Source organism: Hylobates moloch, unplaced genomic scaffold (assembly GCF_009828535.3).
Source record: "Hylobates moloch isolate HMO894 unplaced genomic scaffold, HMol_V3 SCAFFOLD_6, whole genome shotgun sequence".
NCBI classification, from domain to species: Eukaryota; Metazoa; Chordata; class Mammalia; order Primates; family Hylobatidae; genus Hylobates; species Hylobates moloch.
Genome location: NW_026652281.1, coordinates 14,706,678 through 14,731,822, shown reverse-complemented (window position 1 = coordinate 14,731,822; position 25,145 = coordinate 14,706,678). Strand labels below are relative to the sequence as shown.

The following is a 25,145-nucleotide window of genomic DNA, read 5'->3' as shown; positions in this document are numbered from 1 at the left end:
CGTGTGTGCAACCTCTGCCCTCCCTATTCTTCCCCATTCCAAACCCTTTCCCTCGAAAAACGTATATGTGATCTTCCATTTTGACTTTTTTTTTTAAGAGACAGGGTCTCACTCTGTCACCCAGGCTACAGTACAGTGGTGCAATCATAGCACACTGCAGCCTCAAGCTCCTGGGCTCAAGTGATCCTCCCGCCTTGGCCTCCCAAAGTGTTGAGATTACAGGAATGAAGCACCATGCTTGGCCTCATTTTGAACATTTTAATTAGAAAGTTACAAAACATAATGGGTTCTTTATAGAAGATTTGCATTAGAATAATTTAATAAAATGCAAACCAATGTTTATATGTATCTTGTCATCTTTCCATATCTCATTGCCTTATGGGAATTTAAACAAGAAATTATTTTTCATTTAGATCTTAAGAAAAAAATTTAGGCATATAACATAGCCTGAATATTAAAAAAAGACAAAGGGGTCAGTGTTAGGGAATTTCTCTGCTTGAATACTTGAAAATAGCTTTGTTTCCAAAACTGTTTTTAGGAAGCCTAAAGGAGCACTAAAAATGACAACTGATCTCCAAAGTAAACTGAGGCACACACTGAGGGGCGTGTTTCTGGGTGGGCATGAAGCATGGATCACCGAGGCCATGTGCTTCCAGTGGCAACGACCTGCTTGGGATCAGGAAGCGGCTCCATCTGTTCTTGGAGGAGACTGCATGCGTCCTCAGGAGATCAATGGGCTGAACAAGCCATCTTCCGTGTGCAGAGGCCCCTTCCAGCCATCTCTGCTCTCGCAGACACTTGCTTAGCCACGAGGGTAATCCACTGGACTGCTTAGCATTCTGCTGGTGGCCAGGCTAGATTGGCCTGCCCAGGCCAGCATCCTCTTTACTCCCTCACTGCTTCTTTTGTCCTTCCCAAAGCTGCCTGCCCCACTCTGATGGGCATCCTGTTCCTTAGTCAAGGGAAAAGCCAGCCGCTGGGCTTCCCGCTAGCCTTCCGAATAAACTTGTGGTTGTCAGGCAGTGGGAGCCAATCCCAACACCAACTCCTGTCACCCCTGTCCTTTGCAGGAAGGGGGAGGGCTGTCGAGGAGGAGGAGGGCCAAGTGCCCAGGCTGTTGGGTAAGGGCCAGAAAGAACCTGTTGTGACAATCCTTTCTTCCCCCAGCGCTGCTGAGGGGGCTGGGAATGAAACAGCCCCTCTGACTTTAGCCTGCCATCCAGGGGCACAGAGAGAGGGCAAAACAGGGCAAAGACCCAGCCACAGTCGGGCAGGGATCCAGGGCTGCTCAGCTGAGCTGATGACAGATGACTGACTGTTGGGCTGGGGCAGGTGGACGGTCCAAGTGTCCTTCCAAGTGTTCTTCAGCGGCCCTCCCTGATGCCTGTGCTAATGCGGCCATTGCCCTTGGGCCCTGCCCCTCCAGGTCTCCAGTTAAAGGCCTCAGCTCTGGAAATCAAAGCTCCGAAGGGGAAATGGAGAAGCCCAGGGGTGCAAAGTGCTAGTGATTGGCATGTTTGTCACAAGAGAGCCCTGAAAAGAGTAAGAGTGGCTCACAACTCAAGGAAGAAATGCACAGTATGTTTTTCAGTTCGACAGAGGAAAAGTCTCTGCTTGACCAGAGATGGGACGCTTTCCAAGATGTCTGAACTGACTGCAATTTTCTCCTGAAATTCAACTCCAAGGCAAAGAAGAAAAACCCAAAAAGCTAATTATAGCCTCCAGGAACCCTCAGACCTTTCCACAAACTAGTCCCTGATGATTCTGCAGGAGCTCTGAAGATACGGAACTTGTGTAGAGCAAAACTGGAAAGAACTGTTGTCTCTGAGGGAAAAGCACACAAGCCTGCATGTGTCCACTGGGTTCTTTCAAAAGGTCCTAAGATGTTCCCAGACGATGACGATGAGGCAGCCACGGTCCTGCTGAGTCTTCAGAAATGGCCTTCCTAGGATAAGTGCTCCTTACACACTTCTCCCCGGGGCGTCACTGTCACAGGGATGGTGGTCACCACCTGATTCTGAAACACGAAGATCTTGATTCTTTCAAACACCCAGAGGAAGATAAGCAGGATGCTGACATACTGCACCCAGGCGAACTTTACCATCTCCCAGAATCCTGGCTGATAAGTATGGACAGTTAAGGAGTGGAGGGCCACGTGGTGTTAAGTATGAAGAGAAAATCCAAGACGGAACTGGCTGTGGCAGAGGTATCTAGAAAGGAGGCAGGACCTCTGTCATGTACACACCCAGATGGAAGCTGACCTGAACTTGGCCAAATGGTAAAACCAGCCACATTTGATTTGAGCTATTTATATACCAAGCCTGATGATCAACCTCCTAAACAGACAACTATGCCAAACTAGATTGATCATAGATTAGAGACATCCTGAGCTGTTAACCAGCCATCATCCATCAGGGACTCTTCTAAAATCTTCCAGTTGTGTAAACTTACAATACCCTATTAGCCCCTGCCTAATCGCACCTGTATGGAACACAATTTAGCTGCGTCCTAGGTTTGTGTCTCTGGAATTGTAATTCCTAAGACCCCAGTTAAAATGCCTTCTCTTCTGTTTGCTTCTCTGCAGTGTTGGTGTTGGTTTCATTTCCTATTAGTTGACCTAAGTCAAACTTAAAGCAAAGTTTAGGTCAGACAGGGATTGGCAAGAATGTTTCACATAACCTTAGCATAAAAGGGATAATATATGATTATTAAGACATAAATATGGATGATTCTTACCTAGAAGAATTGCTTGGAAACAAATAGGACCAAGACATGAATTATTTGTTCCTGCATGAATAGCAGACATACAGTCATTTTTTGAATCATGTAGCCTAAGATGCCAAAGACGCAGCCATTTTTATGAGGCTATAACCCTGTTATGATTTCCAAGAGAAAACCTCCCATGTCTGTTACTACTTGAGACAACTAAGGAATCATTCCTCTTTGAAAACTGAGCTACCATTGATTTTTTTAAATTGTTGTTTGTTTTAAGAGGCAGGGTCTCACTCTGTCACCGAGGCTGATGTACAGCGGCACAATCATCGCTCACTGCAACCTTGAATTCCTGGGCTCAAGCAATCCTCCTGCCTCAGCATCCCAAGTAACTGGGACTACACGTGTACACCACTATGCCTGGATACTTTTTTTTTTTTGGTAGAGACAGGGTCTCACTATCTTGACCAGGCTGGTTGTGAACTCCTGGGTTCAAACGATCCTCCCACCTTGGCCTCCCAAAGTGCTGAAATTATAGGCAGGAGCCACCACACCCAGCCTTAACATGGACTCTTTAACAGAAAGGATATGAAATGACTTCCACAGGGTATCGGATGATAGCATTAATCACAAATGGAGCATCTGCGGCCCTGCCCACCAGCCAGATGGGGTTGGGATCATTCAGGATGGTGGTAACTGCAATGCAATCATTAACCATTAACCACGATGACTGTTTGACTCTGGCAGTTGAAGGCTATAAAGATTATTTGATTCCTGGAAATTATCCTGTGCTTCAGAACTGAAAGAAATCATTCAGAAGGAAAGAGAAATTGCATGTGCAAAGCTGATCACACATTATTTGTTAAAATAATAGTCAAAATACTTTTGTTAAAATACATAAAAAACTTTTTGGAAAGAGTTTCTTCTACATGTGCTGAATGGCTAACTGAAGGAATACTATACTGCCACTAAAAGTAATATCACAGCTTTGTAGCTGTGTGGGGAAGTATTTATATTCCAAGTTTAAATAAATAAAAATGACTTGGATCCCAATGTGTTTCTATACTACAATAGCTGCATAAAAAGATCCACAGAAAGGTAAAGAATGAAAGGGATGAAAAAATAGTTGATTTATAGGGCAATGTTTTCTAGTTTTAAAATTCCCTCTATTATTGCAATAATGCCACTAGTATATGACGCAAAATCAGTAAGCAATACTGGATTTGCAGTCGTCCCCCTTGTGAGATGTCTTTGTATAGTCTCCATGATGTCTGGTTGCCAAGTAACACTCTAGATGCTTTTAGAGAAAACCTCAGCCCCGACCAGACAAACGTGCCGAGTCAACACATGCCATGGCCTAGAGCTCTGTAAGGAATGAGCACACTGTGCCTTCTGGCAGGAAGCAGGGGCGCTCCTGTTCTCCTGCTCGACTGCTAATGTGGGGAGAGTCACCCACATTCTCTGTTTCTCTCTGAAAAGCACGAACAGCAATTTGTCTTTGGCATCTGTTATAGGTGTGGTATGGGGAACAACTCAATTAGGCTTTTATTTTTTAAAAGAGAAACCCACCAAGCCAGTGGTGGGATAATGACGGCATTTAACCATCACTAACCTGCTGGACCATGGGATGCTGGAGGGGTGGGGGCGGTCCCAGGTCTGAAGATCAGGATGAAAAGCACAAATCCTGGGCAGCACATTTGCTCCCATCGTTGAGCATTCACTGGTTTTGACATTTTCATCACAAGAGTTCGAATTCTGCTTGTCTCTGTTGTCCCCACTAACCTTGAAAGTCCTGAGCAGCGGCTGAATGAGCTCTACCTGTGACTCACCGTTCCTCTCCTGGTAGGCAGCAACAATATGGGTGAGGTCATAGTCATAGGCAAAGGGGCTGGTCCCGTTGATCACGGATATCTGGGACACGGGAGGAGGATGTGGTGTGAGCACCTGGGAGACTCCTCCTCTTTTCCTTCTACCCTTTTGCCCGCCCAGGCTGGTCCCACAGAGCACCCTCTTGTTCTTGGTGGCCTACTGCAGTATCAATAATCTTCTCTTCAAAGATGAATAAACTCTCTTGCAACAATTTAAGCCTATTTACTCTCAGTCATTCTTTCTGTGGATGGAAATAAGGGGTCAGGGTTCATGTTTTATAGGTTTTAAAGCTATTTTAAAAATACCCTTCTCTATCTCAGTGGGAGAAAGAATTCCTTAAATTATTTTAATAGACCGTATTTTCGCCAGTTGTGGTGGCTCATGCCTACTACAATCCCACTGACTTGGGAGGCTGAGGCAGGAGGACCACTTGAGGCCACGAGTTCAAGGCTGTAGTCAATGATGATCATGCCACTCACTACACTCCAGTTTAGGAAACACAGCAAGACCTCATCTCTCAAAAAAATAAAAAAATAAAAAAAATAAAAAGCCAGGCATGGAGGCTCACGCCTCTAATCCCAACACTTTGGGAAGCCCAGGCAGATGGATCACTTGAGACCAGGAGTTCAAGACCAGTCTGGCCAACGTGGTGAAAGCCCATCTCTACTAAAAAGAAAACAATAAATTAGCCAGGCGTGGTGGCATATGCCTGTAATCCCAGCTATTCAGGAGGCTGAAATCAGAGGATCTCTTAAGCCTGGGAGATGGAGGTTGCAGTGAGCTGAGATCATGCCACTCCACTCTAGCCTGGGTGACAGAGCAAGACTCTGTCTCAAAAATAAAAATAAAATACAAATAAAAACCCCTACACAAAAACAAAAACAAGAAACCATACTTCCAACTCCTTTGTCATTTTCTTGGTCTTCTCTGGGTGCTAAGTTCTTTATCACTTTTACATATAGAGATATGGATAAAATGCAAACCATAAGCATATAATCCCTTAAAGGAGGAAATAATTGCTTGCTGTTAATGTAATCTGATACACAGACATTCAAAGAAAAAGTGCCACATTCATTTCATACATTGCAGCTTCCTATTCTTTACAAATTACATTGATTATAGCCAGAGCAACAGTAAAACCCACTGTATATCTACAAGTATGGGTTTATGGCTGTAATAACCGATAACATCCCTTTTTCACTTTCTAAAGTACCTCAGCTCAACTTCTATGGTCCTCATTGTGATTAAATAAAAGTGAGAAATGAGTGATTAGATGAATGAGTTCTGCACACAGACACGCTCTGTTATACTTTCAAGATTTGAGCCTTTGGGAAAATTCATCACTGTAAGCCCCAGTTACGTCTTCTGCAAAATGAGTTCATTCTTTAAACAAGCTTCTCTGTGAGCTTACCATGTGCCAGGCAGTGTGTTAGCCATGCATGTGATGGTATTTGAAATGCCACTGCTGTCACCGCTGAGGGAGACAGCACATAAACACACAAACACACATCCTGAGTAGGCCAGGCGGCAGGAGGGAGAGTCTGGCTGAGGGATGGTGGAGGGAGGGACTGCTACTGTAGAAGCAGGTCAGGGAAGGACTGGGCTTGGGGATATCTGAACAGGGACCTGAATGGCATGGTCCGATAAGCCACATGGATGCCTGGCAGAGGAAATGGCAAAAGCAAGAGCCCTGAGGTGGCAGCTGCTTCTTGGGTTTGAGGAACAGCAAAAAGGCCAAGGGGGCTGGAAGGGAGCAAGGGGGGCAGTGATGGGACAAGTGGCTAGAGTGCGGGGAAAGGACAGTGCAGGCAGCTCAGAGGTTGCTGTGATGATTAAAGGAGATGATACAGGTAAACCCCCGCACTCAGGGTGGCATATGTTATGAGTTCAGTAAACTATGGCTAGTAATATTTCTGAAATACTTTATATGAACATTTTATATCATGATTTTACAGTGTCCCTAGGAGTACATCCTGTGTGTAACCAAGTGTATGTATGGAAGACACAATGTGTGTGTGTGCACCCACGTGGACCTAAAAGCAATAAGCAATTTAGTTCTTCGACAAAGCAGATTTTGTTTCTCTTCCCTTCTAAGTGTAACTATGTGTGTACCTTCTCTGCAGTTTGAAAAAATTTATGGCAAGAATTCCACAGAGACCCTCTTTGGTGCCATCCACAGAGAAATGATATTTCTACTTTTCTTTTCTTTTTCTTTTTTTTTTTTTTTTTTTGAGACAAGAGTCTTGCTCTGTTGCCCAGGCTGGAGTGCAGTGGCGAGATCTCGGCTCACTGTAACCTCCACCTCCTGGGTTCAAGCAATTCTCCTGCCTCAGTCTCCCAAGTAACTAGGATTACAGGCACGCAACACACGCCTGGTTAATTTTTTATATTTTTAGTAGAGACAGGGTTTTACCATGTTGGCCAGATTGGTTTCAAACTCCTGACCTCAAGTGATCCATCCGCCCACCTCCGCCTCCCAAAGTGTTGGGATTACAGGCAAGAGCCACCGCGCCTGGCCTGACATTTCTACTTTTCATTTCCCTCTTTAAAGAACTTAATGAACAGTAACACAGAGAAACAAAAGAGCTGGACAATGAGAAGCGCCCTTACGTTGTATCGGGCATCTAGGCCACCACAGCTCAGCGGCTGCTTCTGCTGCAGCCTCAGGTCTCCGTTCACGTATAATTGGGATCCCGGGACAGGAAAGGAGGACTGGAGAAACGCCATGCTCTGCATCACGAGGGTGGCCATCCTCTGAAATCATTAGAAGGCCCAACAATACCAACCGCCATCAGATCTGAAGGGCTCTGGGTGCTAAGAGTTACTTGTCTTTGCTGATACCTAAGAGGCCCTCACATACCTAGCATAGCCATGCAGGAAACACTGCCTAGAACCTTCTGAGCTATTAATAGCCCATATCAGTTAATATGACTAGTGAAAACCATTCGATTGGCCTAAATTAAATCCCAAACTACATGGGGAAGGGGGCCTGCTACAGTGTGGGTCTCCTAGAAATCAGAAGAAGGACTCTGGTCTATTAAAAAGACACAAGGGAGAGGACAGCCTCCCAGCGGACTGACTCACGTGTAATTGATAGGAGAAAGTCAGGATGAGCTGCACACCGAGAACGTGCTCTGTGGACTGCAGGGGAAGCTCCAGCTTAAAATGTAACACGTCCATCTTCCCATCCTGGTTCCTGTCTTCTTCTCTAGTCTAGGAAACCCAAACAAGGCCAGCAGCCCTGGTCACTAATGAGTCTGGGAGGAATCCACATCACTTCTGTACATACACAAAGACCCACTGTCCTGCGGTACACAACAGGCATTATCTCCCCCACTAAAAGAAAGAGAAAAACAGATAGATATAAGTGCATTAATACTGGGAAGAGACACAAAGTGCATGGACCCTGAACTTCATATCTGAGTCTTTCAAATGTTCACTGGCCAAAATAAATGGGTGATAACAAAAAACATCTGGATAGCATTTGTGCCTTGCAGTTGTCTCATGTGATTTTGTTTATTTTGCACTGGTATTTTTTTCTTTTTTATAAATATGCCTGAATTTGTATGGAAATTTTAAGTCGCATGTCAGAATAGTCTTCTATGTCTCTAGAAGTCAACTTGTTAAAATAGAAAAACACCTAATCCTAATCATTATGCATTCCCCCAACAAACTCAAACTCAACAGACAATCACCAAGCTCTTTTTTTTTTTTTTTTTTTTGAGCCGGAGTCTAACTCTATCGCCCAGGCTGGAGTGCAGTGACGCAATCACGGCTCACTACAACCTCCGCCTCCCAGGGCCAAGGAATTCTCCTCCCACAGCCTCCCGAGTAGCTGGGATTACAAGTGCCCACCACCATGCCCAGCTAATTTTTGTATTTTTAGTAGAGACCGGGTCTCACCATGTTGGCCAGGCTGATCTCAAACTCCTGACCTCCGGTGATCCGCCCACCTCAGGCTCCCAAAGTGCTAGGATTACAGGCATGAGCCACCGCTCCTGGCCTTACCAAACTCTATTTATAGATTCTGAAACCACGAGTTTCTTTACTTCAGATTCTTGATGTTGGATCTCATCTCATCATTCGTGTGAGGATCTGAAAGCCTTGTGCATCTTTTAGTAGCAATCAATGAAATGAAAAAGGAAGCTACGTCAAATCAGCAAAGCATTAAAACCATATCTATTTGATAAATTATGGGCATGAAAGGAAAGAAGACAGAGGTCTGTAGAGGAAAAAAGACAAAATACAGCTTATGAAGCATATGTAGGCAGTGAAAAAAAACTGGTATCCACTCCCACCATCCAGTCTTGCCAAACAGTGATGCTAAAATGATGATCAGGAAAGCACGGTTACTGAAAAGTGATCACTGTTGACATGGTCCCTCTGCACAACTCTGGATCTTTTTGCTACAAGTGATCCTTTCCCACTGCACATTCCCAGAACGATTCTACTGTCGTGTAGCAGCATTCCCATCTGGATCCACCATCTATGGATTCATTTTGATTCCCACCATTACTATTATGTAAGGAAGAGATTTTGTGTGTGTGTGCTTTTTCAGGTTAATAAGGTCATTTGAAATGAAGAAATCTCAATTTTCAAAAACTTTCAATTATTTCTTTCTAGACAATAATGTCCTTCTCTTAGGTCTTGTTTTAGAGAAACCTCCCTCCCTTTTCTCTTGGATACTTCCTCTCTGCCCTGTTTCATCTGCTTCGGGGAGGGATATCTGCTACCCGGGCTGATGATCAAGTTACTGAGGCAATGATGGACTAGTCATTAATGGGTAGGATGAAAAGAGCCTGCCTTGCGGATCATGAGGTCAGGATATGTAGACCATCCTGGCCAACATGGTGAAACCCCCTCTCTACTAAAAATACAAAAATTAGCTGGCAGTAGTGGTGCATGCCTGTAATCCCAGCTACTCAGAAAGCTGAGGCAGGAGAATCGCTTGAACCAGGGAGTTGGAGGTTGCAGTGAGCCAAGATCTTGCCACTGCACTCCAGCCTGGTGACAGAGCGACAGTCCATCTCAAAAAAATAAAATAAAAAATAAATAAAAGAGCCTGCCTTGTCTTCCCATGGATTTTCTTCAATTGGGATCTGGGTAGAAAATGTTATGTAACTCTCTGTGATGGATCCACACCTTCTAGATCTTTAGGATTGGACAGGAAGCAAAGATCTCATTTCTCAGCTTGCAACAGAGGATAGTGGCCGGGAGAGAACTGCCAGAAGAATCCAGACTCCAACACACTGTGGGAGGGGGAAAAGCTCATTTCCTTTGATCTTTACAATAAATGTAAAGCCCCAGGCAAGCAGAACAAATATTTTCCCATTATATAGATGACAAAATCAAGGATGAGGGAGGTTAGGGCATTTATCAGAGGTACAGCAAGTGATGGTGAAGACGGGATTTGAGATCAGGTGACTTCAAATCTGGTCCTCTTTTTAGGACCAAAATGCCCAAAATTACTAAAAAATTCAAAATCAAGACAGCAGGTTGAACAAATCTTCCTGCAAAACAGCAGCACCAGGCATCTACGTCTGTATACTTGCCTGTGCACATCCTTCCATTCCAAATTCAGGGGGGACAGACTTGGCACAGCACCATCAATAGTGTCTACTTGTTGAATTCACTCATTGATCTGTTACGTACCTTCTGGAAACCTACTACACGCCAGGCACTATTTCAAATAATGAGACTATAATGGTAAACAAAATAGACAAAATCCCCATCCTAACGGGGCATACATTCCCAATGGACAATGTAGAAAACAGTGACAAGTGCCACTGACAGAAATGAAGCAGGCTAAAATTAGAGAATAATGAAGGTAAAATTTAACAGAAATTGGCCAGGCGTGGTGGCTCATGCCTATAATCCCAGCACTTTGGGAGGCCCAGGTGGGTGGATTGTTTGGGCTCAGGAGTTCGAGAGCAGCCTGGGCAACATGGCGATACCCTGTCTCTACTAAAAATACAAAAATTAGCCAGGCATGGTGGCGCACACTTGTAATCCCAGCTACTAGGGAGGCTGAGGCAGGAGAATCGCCTGAACCCAGAAGGTGGAGGTTGCAGTGAGCTGAGATCATGCCACTGCACTCCAGCCTGGTGACAGAGCAAGACTCTATCTCAAACAAACAACAAAAAAAACCCAAAAAGAATTTAACAGAAATTTTTAAATATTCAGGATGACCTGACTTGTTGGAGTCCTGAAGGAAGTGAAGCGATGGGGTGCAGGAACATCTCAGAGAGGAGGGATCCAGGCTAACCAGGTGCATGTGCTCTGGGTACCCGTGGGGCCAGTGCAGCTGGCAGAGTGGGTGAGAAGGACAGCAGGGTGGAGAGAGGGGGGAGAGAAGTTTTGATGGAAAGGATGTGTCTCCCACAAATGACCTGTCACCAAGCTAGACTCTCTCACCCTCCTGGGGCTGGCGAAGTTTGGCTGTGCTCCTCTGTTATCACTTGGACCACTGAAGAAATCAATTATTTAATTCCATTTAGTTGAAAGTAAGTTTAACATATGTGCAATAGCTAACAAAGGCAGGCATTCAAAGGCTACTACTTCTTTAACACAAATTCTAGGTCACTATCTAGCCTCCAACTGGCACTTAGCCAAGAGAATTCACACATCACACTACCACCTTATATCTACAAGGTATATGCAGGCTTTGGAACAATTTTTATATCCATTCATTGTCCCATGTGATTCCTCTGCATATCCCAGGAGAGAGGTGGGTACTCTCATGCCCTGTATATGGATAGATAAATTGAGGGTGAGGTTATGAAACCCAGTGACAGAATTGGGACTAGGACCTTGTGGGATGAGGATCTTGGTTTGCTGACTCTTGATTCAGGGCTCTTCTACAATAGCTCATAAGAACTCTAAATGAAAAGTTTTCTCGTGGATAAAGGAAGATAACCCTTTAGAGATATACATGAAATCCACACTCATGTACTGAGCAGAGTCAGAGGGAATTTTTTTTTTTTTTTTTTTTTTTGAGACGAAGTCTCACTCTGTTGCCCAGGCTGGAGTGCAGTGGCACCATAGCCACTCACCACAACCTCCACCTCCCAGGTTCAAGTGATTCTCCCACCTCAGCTTCCCGAGTAGCTGGGATTACAGGTGTGCACCACTATGCCCACCTAATTTTTGCATTTTTAGTAGAGATTAGGTTTCACTATGTTGGCCAGGCTGTTCTCAAACTCCTGACCTTGGGTGATCCGCCCGCCTGAGCCTCCCAAAATGCTGGGATTACAGGCATGAGCCACCGCGCCTGGCCAGAGGGAATTTAACATAGGGAATAACTAGTCCCATAGGTATTAGAGGACTGAAGATGCAAAAAGGGGATATTCCAGCAACACAGAGATAGTAGCTGCAGGGAACAGTACCCACACCTAGGACTAGAGAAGAAGGGGAAGCGGGTAGGACTGATAGAACTTAGAGTTTCAGGGAAGAGGCTTCAAAGAGCTGAGCCTCAGACCTCAAGAAGGGACCACGGCCCAGATGGGGCCAGGACCTCTCAGCTTGGAGGAAGGACGCACTGGAGGGAACTTGGAAGGCTGGAGGAGAGGCGTCTTGCTCCTTCCTGTTTGCTGGTTGTCCCTGTTTGTGTCATCCCAGCAGTGGTTCTTCACCCTGGCAGTGGCGACTAGTTTCATTTTTTTTTTTTTTGTACTCCCAGAACAAGGCTCATCATGCCTCCTACTGGCAGAACCTAACAGGGAGCTGCAGGGGAAGAAGGTGGTTTCCAGCATCTCAGCAGGAACCTGGAAGCTGAGCGTAGGAGGGTGGGTTTGGAGCTGAGACAATACCTCATAACCAGCACACCACCTGACTGCAGGAATTGCCAGAAATTTAAGTGCCATTGTTTCCAGAGTATCCTGATGTGTGACTTTTTTCCCTGTCAGGAATTCTACAGCATCTGATGGTTTGTTGGAATTTTGTTTGGTTTCTGTTTTGTTTGTGTACACTTCATTCATTTAAGTCGTATTCTTTTTTTTTTTTTTTTTTGAGATGCAGTCTGGCTCTGTTGCCCAGGCTGGAGTACGGGCAGTGCAATCTGAGCTCACTGCAACCTCTGTCTTCCGGGTTCAAGCAATTCTCGTGCCTCAGCCTCTCGAACAGCTGGGATTACAGGAACCTGCCATCACACCCGGCTAATTTTTGTGTTTTTAGTAGAGACGGGGTTTCAGCACGTTGGCCAGGCTGGTCTAGAACTCCCTACCTCAGGTGATCCACCCGCCTCAGCCTCCCAAAGTGCTGGGATTACAAGCGTGAGCCACTGCGCCCGGCCCGTATTCTTTTATTAAAGGTTAATTTCCTAGTTTATACCAGTGTCTATTTCGCCATATGCTTGTTATCACTGGGTGCTCCTTTCTTTTTATGCTAAAAATACTCTTTGGCACCAGTTTTGGGTCTCTAGCAAAGCAGAAACTGCTACTTCATGGTTCCTTTCCACCTTTCTACCTGTATTTCTTTTTTTTTTTTCTATTTCTTTTTTTCTTTTTTTTTGATACAGGGTCAAAAAAGGCTAGAGTGTAGCGGCACGATCACAGCTCATTGCAGCATTGACCTCTCAGGCTCAAGTGATTCTCCCACCTCAGCCTCCTGAGTAGCTGGGATGATTGGCATGCACCACTACCCCTGGCTAATTTTTAAATTTTTTGTAGTAGGGCCTCACTATGTTGCCTAGGCGGTCTGGAACTCCTGAGCTCCAGGGGCTAGCCTCCCAAAGTGCTGAGATTACAGGCGTGAGCCACAGTGCTCAGCCTTGTATTTCAATTTAAGATACCCTTAATTATAAAATGAACCATTATTTTATATACCACTGAGGAAAGAAAAATATTTCCAATTAAACTATGACACTTTTCTAATCACTTACTTTTTAAAAAGTTACTAAAAGAGCTTTTAGATTTAGACATATTTACGGCAGATATCATGTTTATTTACTTAGAAAAATATAAGCAAAATAGGTCGGGGTGGTGGCTCACGCCTGTAATCCCAGCACTTTCAGAGGCTGAGGTGGGTGGATCACCTGGAGTCAGGAGTTCGAGACCAGCCAGACCAACATGATGAAATCCCGTCTCTACTAAAAATACAAAAATCAGCCGGGCGTGGTGGTGCCTGCCTGTAATCCCAGCTACTTAGGAGGCTGAGGCAGGAGGATCACGTGAACCCAGGAGGCGGAGGTTGCAGTGAGCTGAGATTGCACCATTGCACTCCAATCTGGGCAACAGAGTGAGACTTCATCTCAGAAAAAAAAAAAAAAAGAAAAGAAAAGAAAGAAAAATATAGGCAAAATAAATTGATTCAGGGATTCCTAAAACTTCTTTACATCCTCATCCTTTTGGATAACACTTTAACTCAGTCAACAATATCCATACTTTTCTATGCAACTTTGTCCTTTGTGCCATCAAACATGTTGGTGATACAGCATTAAAACAAGAACAAAAACAAAAACCAAAAATTCAGCTGGGCATGGTGGCTCATGCCTATAGTCCCAGCACTTTGGGAGGCCAAGGCAGGCAGATTACTTGAGGTCAGGAGTTCGAGACCAGCCTTGCCAACATGGTAAAACCTCATCTCTACTAAAAATACAAAAATAAGCCAGGTGTAGTGGCAGGAGCCTGTAATCCCAGTTACCTGGGAGGCCGAGGCAGGAGAATCTCTTGAACCTGGGAGGCGGAGGCTGCAGTGAGCCAAGATTGTGCCACTGAACTCCAGTCTGGGCGACAGAGTGAGACCCTGTCTCAAAATAAACAAACAAACAAACAATTCATAAAAGAAACTAAAAGCCATTGGTCTGGGCCCTTAAGCAGACTTTGAAATTATGGAGAGCTTTCCTGTTTTTAAAAGCCTCTTGAACTTTCCCTTACTTGCTCTCCATTCAATTCAGGGGTTAAAAAAATGTTCTACTACTGTCTCTGGGGTTTTCTCTGAGGTTGCTGATGCCCCTTCTTTTTAATTGCATTTTTATTTTTCTAACACTTACCTCTTACACAGAAATGAAGCCCCTTCTGCATGTTTTGATGCTGGCACAGGTGTAAGCAATGAGAACTATGCCATACCTGCCTTCTTGCCAACAGTTGATAACCACAGACAGGAAGACACTGATTTCAGAGATGAGAAAAAACAGGTGTCTTAGAAACATGGTACTCTCTACTCATCCTCTGGAATCCTTCTATAACCTTCAGTCCCTGTATTCTCTGGGTCCACACATGCCTTCAAGAGCTATGTCAGCCTCCTTGAGGCTTGAGGGGAAAAAGTCACTCTGCTTTTCTCTTCTCTCATTAAAAACAACAAAAACTAGACTTCCAAAGCATTAAACATGTAGGGAGCTTAGAGACGCTCTCCAAGATGAGCTGACCAAAGCAGAAGCAAGGCTGTTTGTGACTTCAGCATTTCCCCCAATTAGCCACTGCAAAGCCACCTCCCAGCACTTGGTCCAACCTTAATCAACAACCACTGTTTCCTTTGCCTTCTGGACAGCTTCCTGGATAGGCTGACGTCAGTCTGGCTCTATGTTCAAAATTAGAAAATAAAAGTAGTTTGTTGCAATAAGGGCTAAGATTTTAAGATATAGCATAAGAAACACTGAGTTCCAGTCCAGACTCTGTTCACTTCAAAGCTAGGGCAGGCCAGGAGCAGTGGCTTACACCTGTAATCCCAGCTCTTTGAAAGGCTGAGGCGAGTGTATTACCAGAGTTGAGGAGTTCTAGACCAGCCTGGCCAACATGGTGAAACCCTGTTTCCACTAAAAAACAGGCCAGGAGTGGTGGTGCATGCCTGCAGTCCCAGCTACTTGGAAGGCTGAGGCGAGAGGATTGCCTGAACCCAGAAGGCAGAGGTTGCAGTGAGCTGAGATTGCGCCACTGCATTCCAGCCTGGCTGACACAGTGAAACTCTGTTTGAAAAAAAAAAAAGAAAAGAAAAAGAAAAAAGAAAACCTAGGGCAAATTGTACCACTTCTCTGTTTCTTTTTAATTTTTTATTTTTTTTGAAATGTGGGGTCTTGCTATGTTGTCCACACTGGCCTTGAACTCCTGGGCTCAAGCAATCCTCCTGCCTCAGCCTTCCAAAGTGCTAGGATTACAGGTGTGAGCTATCATATCTGGCTGCACATATTTTTATCTCATTTACCTGATCATTTAGAAATGTATCTCCAGGTCTTGAGATAACATTTGCATTGAAAATTCTCAGTTTCTTAGTTTTAGGCATTCTCTATTGAGTTCCCACAAGGAAAGATGATTTAGCTTCTTCTCTCCCCCAACTCCTCCCACCATCCCCTATCACATACTCAATACCTTTCTCATTACCCCCAATAGAGTTAAAATCTCTTTTTAGTCAACATTCAGTGTTCATATAATTAAGACTATGTAAATCCTATTCACAACTCTGATAACATTTTGGTTCTCAGTTTACCTTACTTTTCATTTCCCTGCAGTTAATAATTATTTGCTTAGTTTTCTATGTACTTATACAATTTCATCAAAGAGCTACTATTCCAATTCCTCACAATTTGATGTTTAAATGCATAAGATTTAGTCAAAACCTTGTTCATTGAAATATTGTCCCTAGGCCAGGTGCAGTGGCTGACACCTATGATCCCAGCAGTTTGGGAGACCAAGGCGGGTGGATCACCTGAGGTCAAGAGTTCGAGACCAGCCTGGACAACATAGTGAAACCCCTTCTCTACTAAAAATCCAAAAATTGGCCTGTAATCCCAGCTACTCAGGAGGCTAAGGCACGAGAATTGCTTGAACCCAGGAGGCAGAGTTGCAATGAGCAGAGATTGCAGCACTGCACTCCAGCCTAGGCAACAGAACAAGACTGTGTCTCAAAAAAAAAAAAAAAAAAAAGAAAAGAAAAAAAGAAATATTGGCCCTAACAGTGAAAAAGTCAAAGCAAACCTCAAAAAGAATACAGCTGATTAATAAGTATTGATACATATACAAAACTGAGCCTTCAATTTCTGTCATTGTATCTACCTGTAACTCTATAATATTTTAGAATGAGCACGCACTTTTGTAATCAGAATATAAGAACATTTATAAAGTAATAGGAGAAAAGTAACCTGAATCATATTAGGTTGGTGCAAAAGTAATTCCGGTTTTTTGCCATTACTTTTAATGGCAAAAGCCGCAATTACTTTTGCACCAACCTATTACTTTTTTTTTGCAGTTATTTATATGACCAATCGGATTTTTAAAAACAATTTTATTTAGTTGCTGTAACAAGTCTGATTTTCTTTTCTCCTCAGCTATACAAGGTTGGCTTATAGGGCAATCATCTTAGAGACGTCTGAAGAGATTCAAATTTGAAACAAGGAAAACCAGAAGTTTCATACTTCTAAAGGAAAACGTTTTCAGAAAATGCGTGAAAAGGAGTGACTAAAAAGGAAGCATTTGCTTATCTCAAAGCAAATACTAAATTACAGATTCCTCTCAGCGCTCTACTGATGAAAAAATTTAAAAATAAATAAATAAATTACAGACAGTAACATGCTTCAGTTTCATCCCGACAGCTTCAGGATGGCGCAGTCTCCAATAGGACAAACCCAGGGAGGCGTGACTCGGCCATAGCGCGTTCTGTGAAGGCCGCTTAACCAATCAGCGCCTTGGTTTCCAGGGGTCAGGTCTGCATAAAAATGCTGCCCTTTCCGTTCCTGTAGTGGTGTGATGCGGAAACGCCGCGACAGAATGCGGTTATCTACATTAACAGCGCGCGGCCTTCAAGGTTCCTAAATGGACTTTCACAAACACCCTCCATCAGGCCAGGCCCGCGGGTGTGACTCGGGCAGACGCAGGCTGCCCCCACACTTCTGGACTCTGTGTCAGGGCGCACACGCTGACAGCTAACTTTCTGGGGGCCGGGGACGTCTGGGAGAAGCAGAATGAAACAGAAGATCGATTTCCTAGGTCCTAGGAGATGAAACGCCACCTCTGCGGGTTCGCGAGTCCTTAGGATCCAAGCTGGGCTCCCCAGGGCCGGGGCTGCTCGCCCCACATCCTCATTCCAGTCCCCGTCCCCACCCCATCCCAGACTCTGCCCCAGGCCCAGGCAGGAACCACGCACCGAAACGAGCGGGACGCGCAGGCGATCCCCTTGCAGCCGGTTGAAGGCGGGGAACGTGCTCCAGGCGAGGAACCCGCCGCTTTCGGGTCCCAGCAGGGCCACGAGCAGCACTTGGTGTTGGAAGCGCACGGTCGGCTGCTCCTCGTAGCTGCTCCGCTTCAGCCAAAACCCTGAGTTAAAGAGGGCGGTAGGGAGGCGGTTAGGGCCGAGCGCGCCCGAGGAGCCTCGTGGCACACCGGCCGGGGCAGGCTCACCGTGGCTCCGGAAGGCCACCAGCAGCGGCGAGATGTACGTGAGCGCAGCGGCCAGCAGCAAGAACAGCGCGGCTTTGGAGCAGAGCCCCGCGCGGTAGCTGCGCTCGACCGGGTGAGAGAAGAGCTCATAGAGCGCCATGAGCACCGCGCGCAGGCACGCCGCGAGCCGGGGGACCAAGTTTGGCTTCTCCTGGTTGCCCTCGCCTCGGTCTCCACGGCAACCGACGGCTCCCAGAAAGGAGCCAATAGCAAGGCCGCACCGAAAGGAGCCCGTGGCGGGGGCGGGGTTAGCGGGCGTGGCGCCGCCGGGGACGGTCGGTCTAGCTTTTCGAGCTGTGTCGCTTTGCGTAAAGGCTGGGCGGCGATAGAACGTTTCCGTGGACCAGAGTCGTGGCTGTTGTCTGTTTTAACATTTGTGTAAAATAAGATGCCCATAAAAGTTGACTTGAACACTGAGGAGGAAAAATTTAATATTTAAATTTGAACTGACATGGACACAAACAATGGTCACCAAGTCCCGAAAGAGGTTGTGGGAGTCCCTTGAGGCGTTCATCCAGCGCTGTTTCGGAGAAATCTCTATTTCAGTCTATTCCTATACGTTAGTTATTGAAAAGCAACAATCGCAAAAACAAGTTGACCTTTTTGTGTTCCTTGAGCCCAGTCGCAAAGGGCCCTCGTGACTGGGCCTCATGCCAGACAACATGTTACAAAAAGAGCTAGGGTCCCAGACCACGCCAAAAAACTTCATGAGACCTCTCCTCGTCTATGCACTGACGAGTGGCCGGCTCTGGAGCCCAGGCCGTTGCTTCCCAGTCTGGAGGTGAATCCTCCATAGTCTGGTGAGTGTAAATTATATATATATATATGTCTTTTTCCTTCTCTTCCCATTGCAATTTGCTTATTATATCAATCTTATTATATTAATTTGCTTATTATAATATCTGCATTGCCATTTACGTGGGATAAAGCTTGCTTACCCTTAAAGGTATTGTGTGTGTGCCTTCTCCCCTAGCGCGTCTCCTGCACAGAACAAACACCTGCTTTTGTGTCATCTGTTAACCCCCAGTGTGGTTCCTACTGAAGTCCAGTCAGTCACAAGCCTGGCTGTGGTCCTGGACCTTGTCCTGGGCTGAGATCAAAGCCAGGTGCTTTTGCCCCCAGATTTACTGTTGCTTCCACTATGCTCCAATGCAAGACAGACACGGAAACACAAATCCCCTGGCTCTTCCAGGGATAGAGTGGAATTACTACAAAGCTCTGATGCACTTCGTTAACCTTGTGTTGGGTACAGCTCAGCCGCGAGTTTTACAGGAAGCTATAGTCCTCCCCAAAGATCACTGGCTTATTGCTTAATTGAATGCCTACACCCCCCACCGCCCCCAACCAATATTTCGAACATGGTAGAAGGACTTTTTAAAAAAATCTATGGTCCACAGCCAATTTCTTCATCAAATGGCCCTGAATGGCTGGGCACGGTGGCTCACGCCTGTATTCCTAACGCTTTGGGAGGCCAAGGTGGGCGGATCACCTGAGGTCAGGAGTTCAAGACCAGTCTGGCCAACATGGTGAACCCTCATCTCTACTAAAAATACAAAAATTAGCCAGGCATGGTGGTGGGCACCTGTAATCCCAGCTACTCTGGAGGCTGAGGCAGGAGAATCGCTTGAATCCAGGAGGCGCAGATTACAGCGAGCAGAGATCACACATTGTACTCCAGCCTGGGTGACAGTGAGACTCCATCTCAAACAACAACAACAACAACAAAAAGGTCCTGAGTGGCTGAGCACAGTGGCTCATGCCTGTAGGTCCAGCTACTCGGGAGGCCTGGGTAGGAGGAAGGCTTGAGCGCAGGAGGCTGCAGTGAGCCATGAATGCACCACTGCGCTCCAGGCTGGGAGACAGAAGGACACCTTGTCTCTAAAAAAAAATACAAAATATTTAAATATAAGTAAATTTGTTAAAGGGTCAGTAAAGTGACATTTAAGCGGTAAGACATGACAAGTTTGTGATTTGGAAAAGTCACTCTAATGACAGCATGTCAGTAGTGTAAACCAAAATGTATCTGAGACAAGTCTCAATCAACTTAGAAATTTATTTTGCCAAGGTTAAGGACATGCCTGTGACACAGCCTCAGGAGGTCCTGATGACATACACCCAAGGTGGACAGGCTATAAATTGAGTTTATACATTTAGGGAGACATAAGACATCAATCAATACAGGTAAGATGTACATTCATCTTACATTTCAGGACTGAAAGATGAGACAACTGGAGGTGGGGCCGGGCGGGGGGGCTTCCAGACCACAGAATTGGCAGATTCAAAGATTTTTCTAATTGGCAACTGGTTATTATCTAAAGACCTGGAATCAATAGAAAAGAATGTGTGGGTTTGTGGGCAGGGCACAGTGGCTCATGCCTGTAATCCCAACACTTTGGGAGACCAAGGCAGGCAGATCACTTGAGGTCAGGAGTTCAAGACCAGCCTGGCCAACATGGTGAAACCCTGTCTCTACAAAAAAAATAAATTTAAAAAAAACACATTAGCTGCATCTGGTGGTGTGCACCTGTAATCCCAGCTACTTGGGAAGCTGAGGCAGGAGAATTGTTTGAACCCGGGACGCAGCAGCTGCAGTGAGTCGAGATCATACCACTGCACTCCAGCCTGGGTGACAAAGCGAGACTCCGTCTCAAAACAAAAACAAAAAACAATAAGGGGTTGGGGAGTCCAATGTTTTATTATGCAAATGAAGCCTCCAGGCTTCAGAGAGAACAGATTGTAAATGTTTCTTATCAGACTTTAAGAGTCTGTTCTATTAATATCAGTCTTAAGATCTATGTGTTGATGTTAATACTGGTCAGCTGGGTCTGAATTCCAAAAAGAGGAGGGTATAATGAGTTATGTCTGACTCCCCACTTCCCATGATGGCCAGACTAGTTTTTCAGGTTAATTTGGGAATGCCCTTGGCTGAGACGAGGGTTCTATTCAGATGGTTGGGAGTTTAGGATTTTATTTTTGGTTTACAGTATACCGGGATAGGGTCATTGAGTGAGGGGTGAGGAAAAACAGAAGTCAGGGAGACCAGTCAAGAGGCTGTTGAGGCTGGGTGAAGTGGCTCATCTTAGCACTTTTGTCAGAGGTGTTTGAACCAAAGCAACTCCATCTTGAATAGGGGCTGGGTAAAATAAGGCTGGGACCTACTGGGCTGTCTTCCCAGGAGGTTAGGCATTCTTAGTCTAGAAGGATGGCACAAGATACAGGTCACAGAGACCCTGTGGATAAAACAGGATGCAGTTAAAAAGCAACCAGCCAAGGCCGGGAGTGGTGGCTCATGCCTGAAACCCCGTCTCTACTAAAAATACAAAAATTAGCTGGGCATGGTGGCGGGCACCTGTAGTCTCAGCTACTCTGGAGGCTGAGGAGGGAGAATCAGTAGAACCCGGGAGGCGGAGATTGCAGTGAGCCGAGATCATGCCATTGCACTCTAGCCTGGGTGATAAGAATGAAACTCTGTCTCAAAAAAGAAAAAAAGCCAGTCAAAAGCCACCAAAACCAAGATGGCCTTGAATGTGACCTCTGGTCGTCCTCACTGCTCATGATATGCTCATTGTAATGCATTGGCATGCTAAAAGATACTCCCACTGGCGCCATGACAGTTTACAAATGCCATGGCAATGTCTGGAAGTTACCCTATGTAGTCTAAAAAGGGGAGGGACCCTTAGTTCTGGGGAAGTCTCTGCCCCTTTCCTGGAAAACTCATGAATAATCTACCCTTTGTTTAGCATATGGATCAAGAAATAACTATAAGTTTACTCAGTTGAGTTGCCCATACTGCTGCTCTGTCTATGGAGTAGCCATTTGTTTTACTCTATGGACTTGCCCCAAATTCTTTCTTGTGTGAGAGCCAGGAACCCTTTCTTGGGGTCTGGATTGGGATCCCTTTCCAGTAACACTTTGGGATGCCAAGACAGGAGGATTGCTTGAGCCCAAGAGTTAGAGGTTGCAGTAAGCTGTGACTGCACCACTGCACTCTAGCCTGGGTGACAGAGCAAGACTGTCTGAAGAAAGGAAAAAAAAAAAAAAAGCCCTGAAGGATCACATTGCAGTGTCAGGAGATGGTGTGAGGTTTGTGCTGGGTGGAGTCCAGTAGTTTCTCCCACTACTTTGAAAGCAACCTCGAAGTGGCTTTTAGATGAAGAGAACAGCTGACAACCTAACAACACAGACTTAATAGAGAGGTCAAGACTGCCCATTTGGGAAAACCATCCCAGGGTCCTTACTACAGTCCAAGATGACAACGTAATCAGCCATAAAGTGCTTTTGAAATATCAGGTTCAATACTACTTGTTCTTGATTAAAAGCTTTTCTGGGGTGGCAATGTAGTTTGTTGTTGTTGTTGTTGTTTTTATACAGGGTCTCCCTCTGTCTACCTCCTGGGCTCAAGTACTTCTGCCTCAGCCTCCTGAATAGCTGAGGCCACTATGACCGGCTAATTTCTTAAAAAATATTTGGCTGAGGAGGGGAGGGGGGAGGGTTAGCATGAGGAGATATGCCTAATGCTAAATGACGAGTTAATGGGTGCAGCACACCAACATGGCACATGGATACATATGTAACAAACCTGCACGTTGTGCACATGTACCCTAAAACTTAAAGTATAATAATAATAATAAAAAAAAATTTTGGCTGAGGCAGGACAATCACTCGAACCCGGGAGGTAGAGGTTGCAGTGAGCTGAAATCATGCCACTGCACTCCAGCCTAGGCAATTCTATCTAAAAAAAAAATTTTTTTTTAAGGGACAAACTCTTGCCATGTTGCCCAGGCTGGTCTCCAACTCCTGGGCTCAAGTATCCTTCTGCCTTGACCCCCCAAAGTGCTGGGATTACAGATGTGAGCCACTGTACCTGGCCTCAACATAGTTTTTTGTTCGTTTTTGTTTTTTTGGTAGAGATCGGATTTCGCCAAGTTGCCCAGGCTAGCAGGTTGATCTTATACTCTGGGGCTTAACAGATCCACCTGCCTCGGCCTCCTGAAGTGCTGGGACCACCATGCTCAGCCTCAACATAGTTCTTAAATACAGCAATTGTTAAGGTTAAATCTATGGTTTGATTCTGACATACTATATCTATGCTTTAAGTGGATGACTTTCTTTTTTTTTGAGACAGAGTTTCACTGTTGTTGCCCAGGCTGAAGTGCAATGGTGTGATCTCGGCTCACTGCAACCTCAGCCTCCCAGGTTCAAGCAATTCTCCTCTCTCAGCCTTCCGAGTAGCTCGGATTACAGGCACCTGCCACCATGCCCTGCTAATTTTTTGTATTTTTAGTAGAGGTGAGGTTTCACCATGTTGGCCAGGCTGGTCTCAAACTCGTGACCTCATGATTCGCCCACCTCGGCCTCCCAAAGTACTGGGATTACAAACGTGAGCCACCACGCCCAGCCGACTTTCATTTATTTATATAACCACAGGGGTCTTCTAGAATAAATTGATCTAGAGTCGACTCCTGAGAGTCACTATCCTGTGAGGAAGGAAGTGTTTGCCTCCAAAGCTCCTTCTTTCAATGGAAGGAAACAGATACTGTACCAAAGTCACTCCTGAAACAGAAGGAGGTGACTACTAAGAATTTAGGTGTACGAAGTGCTTCAGCCTTCCCTGAGATGCCATGAACTTTGCAAAAGTATTTAGTAATAATGGATACTATTTACTCTTTGCTTCCATGGTTTGAGAAAGCTAGTTTTGTAGTTTTATTTCAATTCTTTAAGAGAAAGTATAGATTTAAAAATGCTAAAGATCTGTGTATATGTGTCATTTCCATACACCTATGACTGATAACTAACTTCTCAGTTTCCACTTCCACAATGTTCTTGTGTTTCATACAATTTATTTCTGGAGACAAAAAGAGTCATCCTCTTAAAACTGCACTTTTTTTTTTTTTTTGAGATGGAGTCTTGTTCTATATCCCAGGCTGGAGTGCAGTGGCGCGATCTCGGCTCACTGCAACCTCCGCCGGGTTCAAGCGATTCTCCTGCCTCAGCCTCCTGAGTAGCTGGGATTACAGGCGCTTGCCACCACGCCTGGCTAATTTTTTTTTTTTTGTATTTTTAGTAGAGACGCTGTTTCACCTTATTGGTCAGGCTGGTCTCGAACTCCTGACCTCGTGATCCGCCTGCCTCGACCTTCTAAAGTGCTGGGATTACAGGCGTGAGCCACCGCACCTGGCTACATTTTTTTTTTTTTCTTGAGATGGAGTCTCACCCTGTCGCTCAGGCTGGAGTGCAGTGGCACTATCTTGGCTCACTGCAAACTCTGCCTCCTGGACTCAGGCGATTCTCGTGCCTGCAGCCTCCTGAGTAGCTGGGACCACAGGTGCGTGCCACCATGCCTGGCTAATTTTTATATTTTCAGTAAAGACGGGGTTTCACCATGTTGGCCAGTCTGGTCTAGAACTCCTGGCCTGAGGTGATCCACCTGCCTCGGCCTCCCAGAGTGCTGGGATTACAGGCATGAGCCACTGCACCCAGTCCCAAATTGCACATTCTAATCATGTTCTTCTCTCCTTTATAGGAGCTCTTATTCAGGGTCTCTTGAATTAGGTTAGAACTTCTGAATGTTTGCTTCAAAGCTTTCCAACATTTTATTTACTTATCTATACTGCTTTTCTGTTCCCTCTTCCAACCCCAGCCTTTGTTTTTATCTGGAAAGGAAAAGTTTACCCATTGAAAATGTACCCTTCTCTCTACATCAGAAGATTCACATTCTCTGTGAAGTCTTCCTTGCTAATTCTCACTTGGCTTTGTGCTGGCCCCTATTGCCCTAGCAATGCCTCAGTATCCATGTTCGCATACCTTTCCAACATTTGAAATTCATTCTCTGTGTTTTATAGATTTGTTAATGTGTAATTACATTGCATATATGCATTATCCTATTTCTCCTCCTGACTTACCTCCTCAACTAACCACTCCCTCAAGGAAGGCATCCAGTGTCCTTAGAACATTCCATAGCTAAATACAATGACCCAATGTGTAAAGAAGGTGGTACATATCATCCAAGTGGATGAAATAAGTCAATTAGAATGGTGAAGTGGGAAAAGACACCAACAAAGGAGGTAAGGATGGAAGACCAAAATGCATTGCACATCATCGAGACCATCAAAAGACATGTCTATGAATTGGTATGCAGTGAAATTTTCCCCTAAGAAGTGTTCTCAGCTCTTTCACATACAAGACAATATACATATATCT

The 25,145-nt window shown here is 45.2% G+C and overlaps 2 protein-coding genes across 6 annotated transcripts in view; both read right to left on the bottom strand.

The window, feature by feature from the left end:
- Nucleotides 1-18,122, bottom strand: part of TMEM231 (transmembrane protein 231) — a 67,447-nt gene extending 49,325 nt beyond the window's left edge. The window contains exons 1-7 of one of the 5 annotated variants that reach the window (XM_058440485.1): nucleotides 17,907-18,091; nucleotides 17,653-17,822; nucleotides 7,666-7,794; nucleotides 7,192-7,335; nucleotides 4,542-4,623; nucleotides 3,292-3,408; nucleotides 245-2,115 (exon numbers count right to left, since the gene is read on the bottom strand). In XM_058440485.1, coding sequence (XP_058296468.1) covers nucleotides 2,114-2,115; nucleotides 3,292-3,408; nucleotides 4,542-4,623; nucleotides 7,192-7,335; nucleotides 7,666-7,794; nucleotides 17,653-17,822; nucleotides 17,907-18,045 — 783 coding nt within the window. In that variant the 5' untranslated portion in view covers nucleotides 18,046-18,091 and the 3' untranslated portion in view covers nucleotides 245-2,113. Of the gene's footprint in view, nucleotides 1-244; nucleotides 2,116-3,291; nucleotides 3,409-4,541; nucleotides 4,624-7,191; nucleotides 7,336-7,665; nucleotides 7,795-17,652 lie in introns of those variants that run through there. The other 4 variants (XM_058440483.1, XM_058440487.1, XM_058440484.1 and 1 more) reach the window with 4 other exon arrangements.
- The window catches only part of ADAT1 (adenosine deaminase tRNA specific 1), a 70,633-nt gene continuing 63,198 nt past the window's right edge, over nucleotides 17,711-25,145 (bottom strand). The window contains exon 11 of the transcript XR_009214034.1: nucleotides 17,711-17,822. The gene's annotated coding sequence lies outside the window, so the exon portion shown is untranslated. The remainder of the gene's footprint in view (nucleotides 17,823-25,145) is intronic.